The sequence below is a fragment of the Echiichthys vipera genome (genome assembly GCF_963691815.1).
Source record: "Echiichthys vipera genome assembly, chromosome: 15".
NCBI classification, from domain to species: Eukaryota; Metazoa; Chordata; class Actinopteri; order Perciformes; family Trachinidae; genus Echiichthys; species Echiichthys vipera.
In genome coordinates this window covers 10,006,760-10,024,900 of record NC_139840.1, presented here as the reverse complement: position 1 = coordinate 10,024,900, position 18,141 = coordinate 10,006,760, and the positions used below count along the sequence as shown (strand labels likewise).

General features: G+C 43.6%; 1 protein-coding gene across 1 annotated transcript in view; it reads right to left on the bottom strand.

Annotated features, from left to right (window-relative positions):
* Window positions 1-1,803: 1,803 nt before the first annotated feature.
* skila (SKI-like proto-oncogene a) overlaps window positions 1,804-18,141 on the bottom strand; it is a 34,550-nt gene continuing 18,212 nt past the window's right edge. Inside the window, exons 3-8 of the mRNA XM_083928779.1 lie at window positions 14,826-14,921; window positions 14,028-14,116; window positions 11,958-12,100; window positions 8,558-8,916; window positions 7,675-7,905; window positions 1,804-6,238 (exon numbers count right to left, since the gene is read on the bottom strand). Of these exons, the coding sequence (XP_083784905.1) occupies window positions 5,990-6,238; window positions 7,675-7,905; window positions 8,558-8,916; window positions 11,958-12,100; window positions 14,028-14,116; window positions 14,826-14,921 (1,167 nt within the window). The 3' untranslated portion in view covers window positions 1,804-5,989. The remainder of the gene's footprint in view (window positions 6,239-7,674; window positions 7,906-8,557; window positions 8,917-11,957; window positions 12,101-14,027; window positions 14,117-14,825; window positions 14,922-18,141) is intronic.

Below are 18,141 nucleotides of genomic sequence, written 5' to 3'. Positions count from 1 at the left end.
TATTCATCAAATAAGCCATCGAGACAAGTTTATTGGGTGATCACCGTTTAACAGTTAAATCCCGGACAGTCGCTATCAGCCAGACGTGGCTAACACCGAGTAGCTCAGGGCAGAGCACTGAATGCATCCAAAAGGTTTTTTTTTTTTTAACCACTAATATCATAAAATTACACCAAACCTCTGCAGTAGCATGATAAGTACCCGACAACCAACAACATAGTTAGAAAACAAGGAGTTTATCAAGAAAGACACAATGCTACAAGCCTTAGCAGCCGGCTATGTCCATATTGAGAGGCAGTCCATACAAGTGGATTACCGAATGCACTGGAGTTCAGTTCAATTGAACTTCAGTAGAACTGAACTCGGTAATGGACTTGTTGGGGCTGCCTCTCAATGTCAACAGAAAAAACAGTCTTTTTAAATAAACTCCCGGTTCTGTAACTATGTTGTTAGTGCTTCGTTTTACGTGTAGGGACTGTTATCATGCTACTGCGGAGGTTTGGTGTTATTCTGACGATATTAGTGGTTAAAAAAGCCGTTTTGGATGCATTCAGCGCTCCGCCCCCAGCTACTCAGTGTTAGCCACGTCTGGCCGTTAGCGACTGTCCAGAATTTCTCTGTTAATAGGTGATCAACAACAAAAACCTCTCAATGGCTTGTTTGATGCATTTGCATGCTGAAAATGACCGTGGGGTTGGATTTTGCCAGAGTTACACTTTAATGTCTTTTTGAAAGAAAATCGTGTGTCTGAAGACACATTAGGTAGCGGCGTGGTTTTACCAATGGCAACGCAGATTGGTTGGATCGCCATGAAGTTTGACACAGACACTCATGGTCCAGGGAGAACCCGTACTCTCTCTGCTCTTCCTCCTCTGTGCTGTTCGCCGCCACACCTCCTGCGCAGGTGTCTTCCACGGGGTCAAGAGCTTTCAGCCGTGCAGCCCCTCGGCCCCGTCTCTGGAATTCTCTCCTTTTCTTTAATTTTTTTTTGAAGCTGTAGAAATGTTTTAGTATTTACTTGTCATTCTGTTGTTGTTTAATGCTTTTTACTTATGTTTGGTCTGTTCTTTCTTTTTTTGTTCATGTAAGGTGTCCTTGAGTGGCCTGGGAGGCGCCCATAAATAAAATGCATTATTATTATTATTAATGAATCCCACTGGCTTTAGCGATCACCTGACCACCGTAAGGTTAACATATGTGGTTTTGAAAGAAATGTATAAACAACTATTTAACTGATTATTAAGGATTGTGATAAGTTTGCCCATCTCTCTTGAAACTGAGGTGTTGTGATTATTTTGGTGTGTTGTTGGACTTTCTGTGTTCATGTTGACAAGTTGGGTGCAGCTTTATCATTTTTAAATATGAAATAAATACTTAAATATAAATGCATGCTCTGATTTTGAAGCCTTGCTAGAAAATTAAATGAATACTCGAAGAAATGTACAACTGAAAATCAATGAGGAAAAAATAAAAACGATTTTTACAGATTTAACAATAAATTATTGACTAATCTATTAATATACAAACTTCAGCTCTACATGTTTGTTTTGCAAGTGACATGGCTTTAGTGTGTTCATATTACGGTTGGCTTTAAATCACTTCTATCGCCTGAACAAACATACTTCATACTGAGGGTAAAACTGCATCAGCCGCTCCCCGAGCTCGTGCAAATGTGTGCATCTTAGGTCAATGAGTTATGAGGAGAAAGATCGGCATCACCAGCAGATAAGAAGGCAGACGACAACGCAGGTTTGACACTACAGAACTTTACTTGAATTTGATCCAAGTTCATTGTCTATACAGGGTATATTTACAAGATCTGAAATCAGGGAAGGGCAAAAAACAGAAAGAAAACAAACACTAGATACAACTGAGGTATTAGCTAAAAGCATTTACAGGTATGTCATTTACTAGTAAATATCAATGATGATAAACAGTTAGAGATGCAGTGTTCTCTGCTTAAAAAACATCTTTTTATATCACAACATGAGGTAGGAGAACAGTGTCTCGATTCATGCAAGAACAAAAGTCTCATCACACTGTAGTATTGGCAACGCAGTATGCAATGGTCAAGCACAGACACTGTGTTTCATGTTTCAGAACAGCATTGAGGGGGAAAAGGGTTCTCTTCAGCAAAGCCATGAATCTTTTTTCCCCCATATATAGCAGGATGTGTATAAATTAAAACGGGGTGTAGCTATTCTTAGTAACCAGTGATCCGTGTGATCAATCACCATGCTTCCTCCTTCACTCACACTGGCATAGAATAATTACAGGCTGAAAATGACACAACCAACTACAAAGCATACCACCTGCAACAGTTCAAAGGTCACCTTGGATTTGTTTCCTAGTTTTCTCCACATAGCCGGGAGGCAGTGAATATGCAAATCCTGCATTCAAATGTGTCCACATGGTAAAGCTCTGCTCATTTCACCTCGTGTTCTTGTCTGTTGGGAAAACTTCACACGTGTAAAAACTTATGTACAAAGAAAATCCAAGTTCTCATAACACTGCAAAAATGCAAAAGGGCCCAAAAAACCGTGTTACAAGGGATCTTTCTCCTCTTACATTTTCATTTTTTTGAATTCATTATAGTGTACGATTGAATAAGCTAAACAACGCCCCCTTGTGTATAAAATGCTAATTACACAGAGTCAAATTAGAGTAAACAGATTAGTTATCTGCTCATGTGATGAAATCGAAGGGATTTGTTTTCTCCTGAAGAGGTAATAAAAACTAATACTGATTATCTTTCGGGTGATGCTCACACATCCAAACAAGCATAAATGACCAGAATCAGAACACAAAACTACACATCCAGAGCTACATGAGCAAGTTTTTCTCTTTCCCTTTTCAAAGCTGCTGTGCTTCAGTCAGACGTGGGAGGCCAACACACACACACACACACTCACACTCACTCTCTCTCTCACACACGAACGCTTTCAAATCATTTCCAAGTCAAATTAGGCTACATGTTATGTTCTTCATAATCTGACTTTATATTTAGCCAACCTCTAAACCAATAATGATATAAAACTTGCACATGTTCAATGTTCATGCATACGAGCCATCTCAATAGTTTGTGCGTTATGTGGGAGGGAAACATATATATATATTTTTTTTTTACAATGAACAGATAGATTGGCCCGGTGACACAAAACATAAGGGGAAGCAAGGCATGCAAAAGAAACAACAATTTTTGTTTTCTTTTTCCCCAAAATGCGTTTTTTAAAGAAATGTTTCGTTTTCAATTTGTCTTTAAGGAGCTTATTACGTTACACATTAAACAGTCCGTCAAGATGAAATCCACCAGGGGGAAAATAGCATCATTTCAGAAAAGGGGTGGGAGGGGGGGGGGGTTGTAACAAAGTATTATTTTCCTATTTTGCCTTTGTCCTGCGTCATGTCTCAGTAAACCATGCGTTTCACGCCCCCCACATCCACTCGACAAAGATCAAGTTCTGATAACTTCTTTTAAAAAAAGAAAGAAAAAACATCTGAAGCCTTAGTTCTGGTCCAATCTATATAACCTTTTGAAGATTTTTTTTCATATAAGAACAGTTAATATATTAATGACTACTGTATTTACAAAGTGAATATAAATCTTTAGTTAATACGTTAAATATTTTCTTTCATAATTTCAATAAAGGTTTAAATGGAACAGTTGAGTGTACATTTGCGGCGTGGGTTTTGATTTTACTGGCTTGCACCTGCACCTGCTTTTATGACAATCAACAAACCACAACTGTACTCTGCCCGGTCTGTAAGGTCTGTTATTGTTAAGAGAAGCTGTGTAAGAAAATGTGCATTGAACAGGATGGAGCACAGTGGAATGTCTATCAATTTGCATTTATAGCAGATGCATAAAAAAGCTCAGAGTTCAGCTGAGGCAGATCCCCTTCTCTTTTTAAACAATTATTTACACGCACACACACACACGCACGCACACGCAGGCACGCACACACACACTCACAGGGATCTCCTTAGTGGCAATAAAAAGCGCTTTTGCCTGGCAACTGACACAATAAAAGTCCTCTCTTCCTCCGGCTGGACGTCTGCTCGCTCTCCTGGGCATCTACAAAACACTGCACACCCCCAGCTGATCTGGCACTGGAGATGGATGGACGGGTATGTGTGAGTGAGTGACGGTTGTTTTGTGGGACAGAATGAGGGAGCGAGGTTGTTGAGAGATGGGGGGGATCCTATAGTTTCACTTGAGGGCGGGCAGAGGCCCACAGACAACAACAGCTGCCCCCATTCTGACGGCACAGAACAAAAAGGGCTCCCTCTGTACCCCTGGCGTCTGGGCCACCCAGCCTGCCACAGGGGGAGAGTGCACCGGTCCCCTGAGCGCTCCCCTCAATCCTCGCCTCCCCTCTCTTCCTCTTCCTGCCCGCTGCTGTTTGTTCAGTCAGGCAGAATAACGTGAAGCAGGGGCCGGACTCGAAGCCCAAACCACCCTGGACTAACTGCTTTCACCTGCGACCCACATTCTTAGATGACGCTCTGACAAACAGGGTGGGGATAAAAAAAAACGTCTTCTAACAATGAAGTCAAATGATACAAAAAAGAGAAGCCCAGAAAACAGGGACAGCGTGGAGCTTTGATCATCTGCTGGGAACGCTGGGGCCATTGTTCCGCCTGAATGCCTGGACTGCACTGACACAGTTGAGTGTGTGCGGGCATGCAAGGGTGTTGCATGTATTATGGCAACGCAGTACAGCTACCGCATATGTGAGAGACTGCCTTTCTTCTTTCTTAGAAAAAGCTACACCAGCTCAGCCAGCCCCCATGTCCAGACACATTCCTTTCCCAGGGGATTCTGGGGGAGGAGAGCGCGTTAAGTGCATAGCACTGCTCGTGAGCTTCTTCATGCCAAGTCTGAAAAGAGCACAGTGTTTCCTGTCTAGCCTAAAGTGGGTGAAAACCACAGTGTTAAGGAGTTTGCCAGCAGAGGGCAAAGGCGCTAGCATCCAACAGTGGAAGGTGTGTGTGTGTGTGTGTTTGGGGGGGTGGGGGGGGGTGACACACACTCTGCAGCTGGTGTATCAACCGACAGACTGTTTGGTCTACAGGAGAGTCCAGGTGCTGCCCCACAGAGTGAAGAGGGAAACTAGTCTGTGTGAGGAGCAGCTGGGGTCCAGGCCAGACGATTTGCTAGCTAGCTACCTTGTGAGGGTCACACTCAAAACACTCATCACTTTCAGCATCACTATTGGCATATTTTCTTGAGGTTTTATGACATCGGTAAAATGTCTTTTTTTTTTAGTACAGTAAAGGTCTTTCTCCTCCATGTTGTTTTTAACAGGTTACACTTTTCTTTCTGTGTTTTATGAGGAGCAAAAAAAAAAAAAAAAAAAAAAGCAAACAGTTGAAATGTCCATGCAGTTTCCTGCTGGTACTTGAGCGTTTGGACCGTACGTTCAGAGAGACGGAGAAGGGGCACACGACCAGGTGACTATATGTGTCCAAGGGCACCGGTCGCTTTGCCAGGTAGTAGCATTAAGTGACGTCCATGACGAGTCTGTGTGTCTGAGCTGGAGTCTTAAAATCTCCAAGTTCCAGAATCCAGAGTGAAGAAATGGGAGAGGAGGGTGACAATCGTGAGGGGGAAAATAGTGATGGTGTTGAGTTTGGTCTCCAGATGACCAAACTCCCGTCTGTGAAGTTTTGTTCAGTATAAACTATAAATAAAATCAAACATACATGCCCAAATAAAATCTTTAAATACTGTTTAAAGAGAAGAGAGGTGAGCAAAAGAATGTATAATAAAAAACACAACATAAAACTTTTAAGTGATGTTAAATTACAAAAACAAAAGTCAGTCCTACGCTGAAACAAAAGGGGAGGGTGAGATGCACGACTTAAAAACAGCCTGTGGAGATGTGAAGCTCCTTTCTGCTTCAGGCTGATTTGTTTGTGTCTGTAGAGTTGGTGGGTGACAGGGAGAGGAATGAGGGAATGAGGGGGCGCCTGAGGCGGGTGGCAGTTACTTTTGGCCAGCCGCTGGGGCCTCAGAGAAGGAGGAGGGCGGGGAGTAGGCGTTAGGGGGTCCAGTTGAAGGGGTGAGAGGAGGAGAGGGGCTGCCTCCCATCGTGGCAGACTGGACCATCTGCTGCTTGAGCTGGATGATTGTGCGCTCTAGCTTTTCCCGCGCCTCACGCTCCCTGCGCAGCTCCTCCTGCAGCTCCTGCCGGTCTGCCTCCGCTCGCTCCAGCCTCTGACGTAGCTCCGACAACTGGGAGGAGACAGAGAGAGAGCCAGACATGAGATCAACGTATGTCTACAGAAGACATTTAATCTAACATATTTATCTGTTGTTTACATATTAAAAGACTGTGATGACTAGGAATGATACAAAACTCCTTTCCTTGTAATCTTAGTCTTCCTCATCAGAAACTCAAAAAATACAGTAAGACATGTTCACAAAACAGATCCTTCGCACAACATTTAGACAAACCGATAGCAGCAGAAACGTAGTTAGCTTGTAGGCTATCATAACAGACTGTGCACAGTATAGCAGTTATCTACTGCTTTTTGTGACTCCAACCAGGATCTGTCTGCATCTTGACCGAATCCTTAACCCTCATTGTTTGTTTCTCTTTCAGTCATCCACAGTCATGCTTTTTTTTAAATCTTAGCAGGAGAAAAATATATATAAATTATGCCAAAGTAAATTTATAAGAATTGTGTTATTTTTACATCAGTCAAACAAAAAAAATGTGTAAAGTATAAAGACATTTCATGTCAGTTTCTCTGCTGTGTTTTTTTGGAAATGTGTGTAAAACCAGGAAATTACTTCACACAACGTCAAGTTTCATGCCAGCATTAATCTCATAGCCACACAAACACATGTACCCCCTCTTTCCTAACTAACTGGCAGACATCTTGAGTTTGATACCAAGGGGGGCGGCTTCAAAGACAGACAGGAGGGGGATACTGCAGACCGGAGCTCAGGCCAACGTAACAGAACTTATCTCAAGATAAGTCGCTGAAGGCTCAGAGAGTGTGTCTGTGTTTGTGTGTTTGCTTTCACACTCTTCAACAGCATCCTGACTCATATAGGACCCACACACAGAAAATCCTTTAATAGAGCAACTCAATCTCTGTTAGACTATAACCACATGTCTCTCCATGTTTTGGTAGAAAGCACTCTCCGTTGCCCTTAGCGGAAATATGTGGGCAAGTGATGATATGTGATCTCAAAATTCTTTGCTAACATCTGATTTGCAGAAACAGCATTCACTAATCCAAACATGCTGCTCATATTTACTGAGGAAACTCACAGAGGATTTGGTGTTGGTATTTTCTATGTCTCGCCCTGATGTCTGAATGTGCTGCTTTACAATGCGAATGTCAAGAATGTCATGAAGGCTAATTCTTGCATAATCATGGTAATAAATTGAAAACATAGTGAATTAATTAGTTGTAAATGCTTTAAAAGATAATAAGTAAAGATTTTAAAGATAATAAATAAAATGCAAGGAGGAATTAACAAGTAGAGTGCTGCACTGATCACTCCTTGATTGTGATTGGAGCACTGTAGCGTGAGATAAGCATGGCATGTTAGGAGATGCAAGCCAGTGTGCATACTGTATATGTCACTGTGATACAAACAGGCTGTTTCTGATGCCAGAATCTGTGCTGTGCATGTGCTCCTCTCCGAGTCCACACCTGTGCAGTGTAGTGGGCCTCTTGCTGGCGTTGTGCCCCCGGCTCGCAGGCGCATGCCTGCTGTCGGAGCTGCTCCAGACGGGTCTCCAGCTCCAGCTGTTCCTGGCGGGCCTGGCTGAGCTGCCGCGCCTGCTCGCTGTGCACGGCCTCCAGCTCGCTGCGCAGCTCCCGTTGTTCGGCGCTCAGCTCCCGTAGCCTCGCCGCCTCGCCCCCGCGCACCGCCTCCAGTTCCTGGAGACACAGAGACTACGTCAGGCAATATAACACTAATAATGTGATCTTTCACTGATTCCTGTGGAGGAAATGCTTTACATTTCAGCCACTCAAGGGGGAGGTCAGGTCAGGCCAAAATGTAGATAGAATCAAAAACTGTGCATGTGACCTTTATGAAATGCAGTGGGATTATGGAGGTTTTTTGTCTTTTTTGAGAGCATAATTTGCTGAAGTTTACTATGTCAGACATTTTGTAACCAATATTTTCTAAAGGTGAATATCTCATTTTGCAGTACAAATAGATAAATCTTAGGAATTTCGATCGGTAGGTTTAAATAGAGGGACATAATTCAGCAGTAGATGTGAACGTTTCTATCATGTAACTATTTCCATATGTCCAAACTGAAATTAAACGTGAATGTTATAACAAAAAACATGTTATATATCAGTGAAACAGTGTGATTTACATGAACTGGGGTGCTGACTTGTTTGATACCAACATTTGGACAAATTAGGATCGTTTCAGGCAGAAAGAGGGAGCAATGGAGGGGTCAGTGGAAGTGAGCATCACCTCCACATCTACGTCAAGGACACTTTTAAAAGATGAGGATAGTTATGGTCTTAGTCAGTCATTTATCTTGGTCTTTGTTCTTTACTACCGCCAACTCACCATTTCCAGCTGCAGCTGCTTGTGCAGGGTGGAGTTGAGCTTCTCCTGCTGCCTGCTGTACATCTGCATGATCTCCACAACAATCCTGTCCTTGTCGTCCTCCAGCCCCCCCACCAGCGCTGCGCTGCTCGTGGCAGAGCCTGTGTCCTTAGCCGCTACTTCCGTTACAGACAACAACGACGTCGCAAGAGCAGGAGGAGGAGGAGGAGGGGTGTGGGTGGCTTTCTTGCAGCTCAGACTGCTTGTCTCCATGGAAACTGCCTGGGTTTGGCATTCCCGTTCAGTGGCCGAGGCAGCAGCGGCATGTTGGGATTTGGCCTCCTCGGCGCCAGCCACAACGGGAGGCGACGCATGAAGATCTGAGGAGGAAGGAAGAAGTTTTTTAAAAAAAGAAAGAAGAGGAGGTGGTTGAAAGACAGGAAGTGCCAGTCGAGCTGGTGCACACTCCCGCCTACGCTTAGTAACACCCTCTCACAACCTCATAAAAGCTCACACCTCTTTCTCAGCGTGAGCGCAAGCACGGCAACAACCGAGGAACCAAACACTCACTCAAATTGTGTGTGTGTACGTGCGCGTCTGCCCTCAGACACTGAGAAAGAAGAGAGAAGAATAAAGGGCCTTGTGTGGGAGCTGCGCGGCTCTGCGTGGGCTCGTCCTCTGATCAAACTCTGGCTTGTTCCCTCACTGTGGCCGAAGGATCAAACTGTCGGTGTGACAGTCTCACACACAAGTAAACATATTCACAGATGCTGCAGTGGGGATGTGTAGGCTAGTAATAACGGTGTGTTGACTCTGAGGTAGAGCAGTCGGCCAGAACTCATCAGCTATCGATCTGACGTCGGTTTAGCCTCTGGGGACAACGGGTTATATTTCGGCTTCCGAGCGGCAGTTATTGTTTACAGTCCGATTACAACGTGAGACGCGAGAATGAAGTTGGAGTTGAGAGACAGCATCTCAGATATCCCCATAATAATGCTGCTAAATACCTTACCTGCATACAACGTACAAGTTACACTCAAACTTCATCTATAAGTACATGTGTGACGTGTGAATGTTTACCCTTGCACAGTAGCCTCTGCAACCAGTTTATGAATGTGTGTGTGGGTGAATGCTGGCATGTGTTGTATAAGAAAGAGAAGAAGAAATAGTGAAAGAGAGCAGGAAACAGCATGCTCTTTATACAGCATGTCTTGCAATGGAGAGGACACTCATATTCTGACTCAAGCGGGCTTGCGCATGTTCGTACACACACCCACATAGATGCTCTGCACAACACAGCACACACACGATACTGGAAGCACATAAATAACAGGAGTGGGTCATTTGGTGGTGGATAAAAAGGAAATAAGCAGGAAAGAGTGAGGGGAGAACACTGACAGACTGGGGGAGGGATGCATTCAATGAGGAGAAAAAAAAGTAGAAGAGGATAAAGAGGAAGAGGAGGGAGTTGAAAAAGTGACATCAGACTGTAAGGGAGGCGGAGATGAAGGGAGCTAGAGAAGAAAGACGAGAATGGATGGATAGATGGGAGAGGAAGTGCGGGAGCAGAAGGAGGACGGACTCGGAGAGGATGTGGAAAAAGCTGCCAGGAAATAAAAATGGGAGGATGGAGGGAAGAGAGACAGATTGGTTGGAGAAGAATAAGGGGGGCAGAACGCCCCCGAGAGATATGAGACACAGCCTGGCAGTCAGACATACGTAAAAATTATATATATATATAAATATAACTGTATATCTTATTAATCATGTGTAACATACACACTTTAACATGTACATATAAACAGTGCAGAGAAGAGGTCACTGCCATTTCCACCCTCTTATTCATCAATACTGAGGTGCCCCCAGAGTCTTTATATGAAGGTCAATGCATGATTATGTGCATTGCTGCAGGCTGCAAAGTTAAGTTTGTGTGTGTGTGTGTGTGTGTGTGTGTGTGTGTGTGTGTGTGTGTGTGTGTGTGTGTGTGTGTGTGTGTGTGTGTGTGTGTGTGTGTGTGTGTGTGCGTGTGTGCGTGCATGTTGGATGGTAGTTTACTGTAGGATGTATGTTTACAGTAAGCACGTGTCTGCTGTACATGATCTGCATGTCTCTTCTGCTTATGATGTATGTATGTAAATCGCTTGCCGTATATGTGTCATGTATTTATAGTAGGCATGTGTCAGCCGTGTTTGTGTCTACTGTACGTACAGTGTACACAGCATGGTGTAGTAATTCATCTATAAATGATCAGATATCATCAGTGTTGTCTGCCTCTCGTTGTTGGAAATCATTAAAGCTGGGTTCCAATACCAAATAAAGACTGAATAAAGACTTCATATTTGAAAACAAAATCTTAACACAAAGGCCACTTACTGGCTTTTTCTCAGCAAGGGTCAAAAAGCAAAAAGATAAATAAATAAATACATGAAGTGAAACCTCTTCTTGCTCTGTCCCTAGCCAATAGGAACCCTCTCTCACTCAAATGACCCGTGATTGGCCCAAATTCTCCCGTCAATGGCTTTATCTTATGAAGCCTGAAAACGGAGCCCAGAGCAGCTGCAGAAGTCTAGTTGAATTACAATATGATGAAAGATTAGTATGCAATTTTTGGCCCAACCATATCAAAAACAGACTGCCTCCCCCAGCTTTAATGACCACTTATATCTGCTTACAATTAGATTACAGTTATTAATAGAGCCCGGCTGATATATCGAACATTGGCCAATTTACCTGTCGTCTCCTGCTGAGTTAATGTAGCCAGCCCCATAGCTACTTATTTCTTTTTTTTATACATCTTTGGACAGCCCATTGTGAGAACATAGCTAATATTAGCTAGCTATAAAGCTAATCACTTACCTAACCATTTAAAATATTCCCTGCCCTTTTACCTTTTTTTTTTAGCTCTTCTCTTTTCAGTTAGTTACTTATTTGAATATAATTAGTATAGAGTGTAGGCTGTTGCGTTTTCTTTGACAAAAAGGTCAGGTGGGAAAAAGTATTATTCAATTTTAGCATCATTATTTCTGAGTGCAGTGTTTAACAGGGATGACATTTCTCAGTACATCTTAACCTTTGATCAGATTTTCCTTCTTCCTTCACAGTACAGTACCTCACTGACCTGCTTATTCAATATCAGGCCGATAAGGGCATCTGGCTCAGGCCTTCTGGTTGTCCAAAGGGTTTAATCTAAAGTCAGCGAAGTGTCTTTTGGTTTAGATGGTCCAAGTTCCTGGAATACCTTTTGCGTTTCAAATTGCATTAGATGTGTTCCTACATTAACACTCACTATGTTTACCTGCAGACTAATACTCCACTATTATTCTGAATATGACAATCTTCAGAGTTAACATCATGTTAACAGCGAGTTCATTTTCGATTACATTTCAGCTCCGTGTATATTAATGTGTGTATCATTACTTACCCATGGGTGGCTCGTCGTGGCCCAGCACTCGGCGGCTGTAGTGGTGTTTGAGCAGCGCCCCGAACATCTCGGGACTCATCTCCGCCTCCCTCTGCAGAGACACGTTGGGAGCCACCATCTTATCGTATGTGTACAGGTAGTAACTAGGAGAGAGACAGAGGGAAAGCCACGTAAAGCACTGAACTGACTTCATATGTAAATATGTAAATAAATATTTACTTATGTACACACTAATTTTAATTAAGTTTTCCTTGATTCTACAAAAGTGTGGTACGCTGCTTATTATGTACATATTGAATCAAGCATCTGTTATGTCTTTGTTTTTATTATACTAGTCATAATGGTAGCAGTGTCACCTTTACCATATTTTGTCTTTGCAGTAAACATCGTAAACTGTTACGAGTTATGGACTTTGCAATGCTGATATACATAGAGCTACATACAACTGCAGTAACTCATTTGGCCCCTTTCACCTCTACGGCAATAAAACAGCTGGATCAGAGTAATAGAACAAAAGTCATGTGGTGGCTGTTTTGGCCTACAGTAACTGCACCATCTGAAGAGCTGAAATCACAGTGTGGAATATGGATACTTCTTATCGTGTGTTTACAGGATGTCAGCCTAAACAGACCTTCGGCTTATCACAAATGTCCAGGTAGTGGGTACAACTGAGAGTGAGATAGTGCCTGGAGATGCACTGAAGCCACTGAGCCAACACTATCCGTCTATTCCTGACTGCATGGTGGGAAAGGAGGGAGGGAGGAGAGGCGAGAGAGGAATAGAAAGAGACGGAGAGATAGAGAGGCAGATGGAGGAGGAGAGGAGAGAAGAGAAGAGAAGCTCTGAACCCCTCCCCCACCAGTAGCCCCTCCAGACAGAGCTGGAGCTGTGAACTAGGTTAAGCATGACAGCTCAGTGGGACTCTGCCTGAAAAACTACAGCACCACCAACCGAGCCGCACTTCCTCTCTGGATGGAGACGAAGCACTGCCTGCTCGCCTGAATGGGAATCTGAAACTCCTTTACTTGGAGATGTGATTGAATAATGTAAGCCTGGCTTGTATTTGACAAGTGTACCACTAATGGACGCTGGTAGTAAACCAAATATGACGTTAAGTGCTGTGGATGTCTAGCGCGATGCTTGGCTGTAGCAGTGCATTATTAGTTACGCTGCAGTGCAAAAGACATGCTCCAAACCGGTCTGCGCAAATCCTGACTGGTTTGAGAGTGAAGCCGTTATGTGATGCTGGTAGGTGACCAGAACTCTAATCCTGCCAATTTGTCTGCGTCTGACAGCCTCCACACAGTCAGTATGTCAAGGCAGTCACATGTAGCTGTAAACCATCTAATTCCGGTTTTTAATCTGGGTCAGATTACTGTTTGAGCTATCAGAGTGCCATATCCAATCACAGGCTGGTATGCTCTGGGGAGGGATGGAGGGAGTAAAAGAGGAAACCAGAAGAGAGGAAACAAGGGCTTTGGGAAGAAAAGAGGAGGAGAGAGGGAGATAAGCGGCACATGTCATGGAGGAGAGAAGGCAAGGAGGGAACAGAGCAGAAGAGTGGAGTGCAGCACCAATTAGGGAAATTAAGGATGGGAATTTCATTTACTGAGAAAGAAACTGAAGTCAAACTCAAACTTAACATTTCTTGGTAATTAATTCACTATATCAGAAGGGAAAAAGAGCCACCAGTACTACAGAAGTAGCAGGCTTATATGAAATAACACCAGGCCAACGGGATTATAGATTTGATAGATGTTTTTTAAGCAAAGTCTAACCACTAGCTACTACTTTGATAATCAGTTGATTGTTTCAGTCACTTATCAAGCAAAAATGTCAAATATTTTCTGGTTTCAGCTTCTAAAATGTGAGGATTTACTGCTTTTTTTTATAACCATTTTTGTAATGTCAATATCTTTGGGTTGTGGACTGTTTGTCTGAACAAAAGAAGACATCAGCTTAGAACGTAAGAACATGTAATGGCATGTCATAATTAAAAAAAGAACCCTTAGTTGCAGCCCTAAAACAGTGTGTTGGTGTTGTGTAATCAAAGTTAATGAGATGTAGTACCTGGGATGGACCAGGGTGGGGTGTTCTGGCTCCTCCTTGATGTCAGAGAAAAGACGATTGAACACCATAGTTGGTGGAGATGTTTTCCCCTGAGAAAAATAAAAACACACACACATAAATAAATATCAACACAAATCATAGCAGCACTTCTTTTAAGCCATTGTTTTACAGTTTAAAAAGGCACAGAACAGCATCTTCCATCCACATTATTGATCTTTGCATATAATTCTGCAGCTGAATAGATTCATTATCACAACTGCAATCAGTTCCATTCACACATGCATACACATGAAAACATGGGGACGAGAAGGGAATGTGCTGCACTATACACGGCACTCTTGGAGCTATAATCTAATAAAGCTAATATATGCATGCATACATGTGGATGAGGGATCATCCATCAGGCATCAGCTAAAAGAAAGAGAGCGGGAGAGAAGGGCGCGCGTGTGTGTGTGTGTGTGTGTGTTGGGGGGGGGGGGGTGATCATGATAAAGAGCTTCTTCCCTGTGTGTGCATGTAAAGTTGGTGTGTGTGTGCTGCGATAGGGGGAGGTGAAGAAGCAAAGCCTTTCAGCCGCTGTATGAGTGCAGTTCCTGACAGGTTGGAGACGAGAAGCGTGTCGCTATGAATGGGTGAGCATGGGGGTGTGTTTGTCTGTCAGTCAGTCACGATGGGGGTGGTGACCCTGAGAGCTGACCTGTGTGTCAAGGAGGGGGAGGGGGAAGAGAGGAGGGGAAGTTGAAGCTGTAGGAGGTGATGGAGGAATGGGTGGAGACTATGAAGGAGCCGGTGACTGACCTTTCTTGCAGGGTCAGCATCGGCCAACTTGCTGTTGGGGGAGCAGAGATCTGCTGAGGGTTTCTTCACCTGGCTCTCCTCCTCCTCTACTGCCTTCTAAAACACACAGAGAAAAGGGACATCGGTTAATACAAACACACACACATCAGGATTAAACACTACAGAAAAAGAAATGGAGTACGGCGAGGATTATATTTGTTAGAATGCGCTGAGCAATTAAAATGTGCCCAGACAGGTGTCAGGTGGTAACGAGAGAAGCAAAGTGGTGAGAAAAAAAATTCCATCACAATCACGGAAGGGAAGATGGAGACAAATGGCATTTAAACGGTAGAAAAGAGAGACAAATGAGATCCAAGAGCTAGAAAATGGAGACAAATGGCATTAAATGTGAGCAGCACACGTGAGCTATGGCCCCAGCCGTGATACAGTGTCGGAGAAAACGAAGGCAGCAAGAAAATGGAGTAGAAGCTAAATGAGCCCACTGAAGAAGGCCTATGAATAAAACAAGATGACTGTCAACATGGCTACAACATGGCCTGTCATTATGTGCCTCTGTGCATGTGATTCATTGGTATACATGCAACACGGCTTGAGTCGGCCCTTCTCTCAATGTGAAGACATATTTGTGTGTTGAATGTTTATGAATCATTGTGTCGGCTGTGCCCTCTGAGCCACGTGTGTTCAGTAAATACTGCTGGGGCTGCCTCTAGGTGTGTGCGTGTGTGTGTTTGAGCAAATCCAGGACACACTCAGCGAAAGCCCACAAGCTGATGGAGTTGATGCTTATCAGCTGCAGACAGGCCTGACACTACACACAGGCTGCCTGCAATTCACACACACAAACGCAAACTTTCAACCAAACTGACAGGTAGAACAGGAACCAGAGGAACACGACTTTCCAGCATCACAATATGAACTGCTGGGTAGAAGATGGAGAAGGGAGGTGAGAGGAGAGACGGTAGGAGGAGGAAGCAGAAAAGAGAAATTCAATGGGGAGAAAAGTGCAAAAGCAGAGAACAGAAGGAAGGAAGAAAGAGAGATAGAGTTTGTAGGAAGCATCAATAATTGACTTACTGGCCTCTTAAAGCCATCCATAAACGTTTATACACACACGCACACACACACACATACATATACATATAGAGTAGGACACAGTGAATAATAAACAGACAGCCTTTCATTTGCTGGTCTAAATGATTTTGCTCTGCACAGTATTGGCACTGGCATTACTTCGGCTAAACAGCCTCAGAATAATACAGTCACATTACTGTCATGTTAGCCACTAGCCTAGCAGCAGTGTTAGCCAATATATATTTTCATTAAGTTGTTTTTTTACTGAGTTATCACGTTTCTGACTCACTTTCTATCTTAGCAGGTCTGCCCCTGTAACTACCTCCAAAATAATTTAAATGATAGAAATTTGACAAATGAGCAGCATTGTTAATGCTACGCGTTAATAGGTCTACTTTAGATCTGTTAGTAGATGTATTTATTAACTTTGGAAAAAGCCTTTAGTCTTTATGCTAAACTAAGCTAAGATACGTTAAGATAAACTAAACATGCCCTGGCTCCAGCTGCTATTGCATTACATATGTAATATACTGTATATATGTATATATACATACGTATACTGTTAAAGAAAACAAGAAATAACCACTTCTAGTCCTGAATTGTGTGTGTGTGTGTGTGTGTGTGTGTGTGTGTGTGTATTCATGTGCACTGTATGTAGGGGATAGTCCCTTATTTACAAGGGAATGGATGAATGAGCATGTGCATGCAAATGTAATAGGCTGGCGCCATATGCCATAGCCAGGTGTGTCTCTGTGTGTGTATATATAGAGAGAGGGGCTCGTCGGTTTACGAGCGCTTGTGGTTGGTTTCTTCCCTTTTTTTTCTCCAGAAGGCAGCACTGCAGCACTGAAGAGGAGGGAGGGAGTGAAGGGGGGGTAGAGAGAGAGAGCGAGCGAGCGAGAGACGGATGATGGGACAGGGCAAGGGATGGAGGGAAGGAGGGGAAAGAGGGAGGAGAATTGAAACAACAGAAACAACAATAAAGCCACTGCAGTGGTGTGGAGGCGAGCTAGGTCGTGGCTGGCTTGATATTCCCTATAATATCAAGGTTGTCTGAATGAATGAGTGTGTGTGTGTGTGTGTGTGTGTGTGTGTGTGTGTGTGTGTGTGTGTGTGTCCCTCCCCTAATCTAAAATCTGTCATCCAAAACAACAGGTCATTCAGAGGTCTTTCATCTGCTTGACCCAGACGACAGTAAACGCTGTGCTGATGAGACAACTGACAGCTCATTATAAGGCGGGTGTGTGTGTGTGTGTGTGTGTGTGCGCGCACAAGAAAGAAATTGTGAGATTTTGCTGATTGTGTGTGCATTAAAAACAGCAAAAGAGTGTACATGTGTATCCACACAGAACAAACACATGTGTGTAGCACTAATGGTTACCCGTCTCTCCCTGTATCTCCTGCTTACCTGACAGTTGACAGTTTAACGCCCACACACAATCACACACACTCGTTATTCCTGCAGCTCTATTCCTTAATGAATGTGTGCGGGTGCAAACGTTTGCACATTTCAACACAGCTGTTTTTCTCCGCCCCACGCCCCCACGCTGCAACCACCTAATCTACAATAATGAAGCACCTCTCTTATCTGTTTCTGCGACACAAACACCCGCACACACTAACAGCCCCTAACCCCCTATGTCTCCAGCCCTTTGTCAGGCTGAAGCTCGCCTTATGACAATATGGATTAGCATTCCACACACTCGCTCAGCTGAACTCTGCTCTGTTGTTCCTAATCACCAGCAGTATGCCTGCCACTGTAGCCACACACAGACACACACAGACACACACCCACACAGTATTGCTGTAGACACACATAGCCATGCGAACTTTTACAATGACCCATTTCCAGAACCTCAGTTTAGTCTCCATTAGCAAATGTGACGTTTCCACAGCAGATGCATTAATGGAGCAGAAAGTGTTTTCTGTGTGTGTCTGTGTAGCCTGAGTGCTGTTAAATCCAACAATAACAAGCACCACTCTACTCCACAGACATCAATGGCCGTACATTACCATACACAGTCTGGCAATTGCAGACGGAGAGCAAATGTGTTTAAGCAGCAGCCGCGTGCTTCTACCGTGAGCTCCATCTACACTGCAAAGCACGAACATCGAGCTTACAGCAGGAATATATACTGCCTTAATTCTCTTTTTAAATTCACTGCAAGGGGACAACACGGACAACCAGAGGAATCTGGTTTGGAGTCTAGTCTTGGTGCAATTCATGTATATATCTAAGGAACAT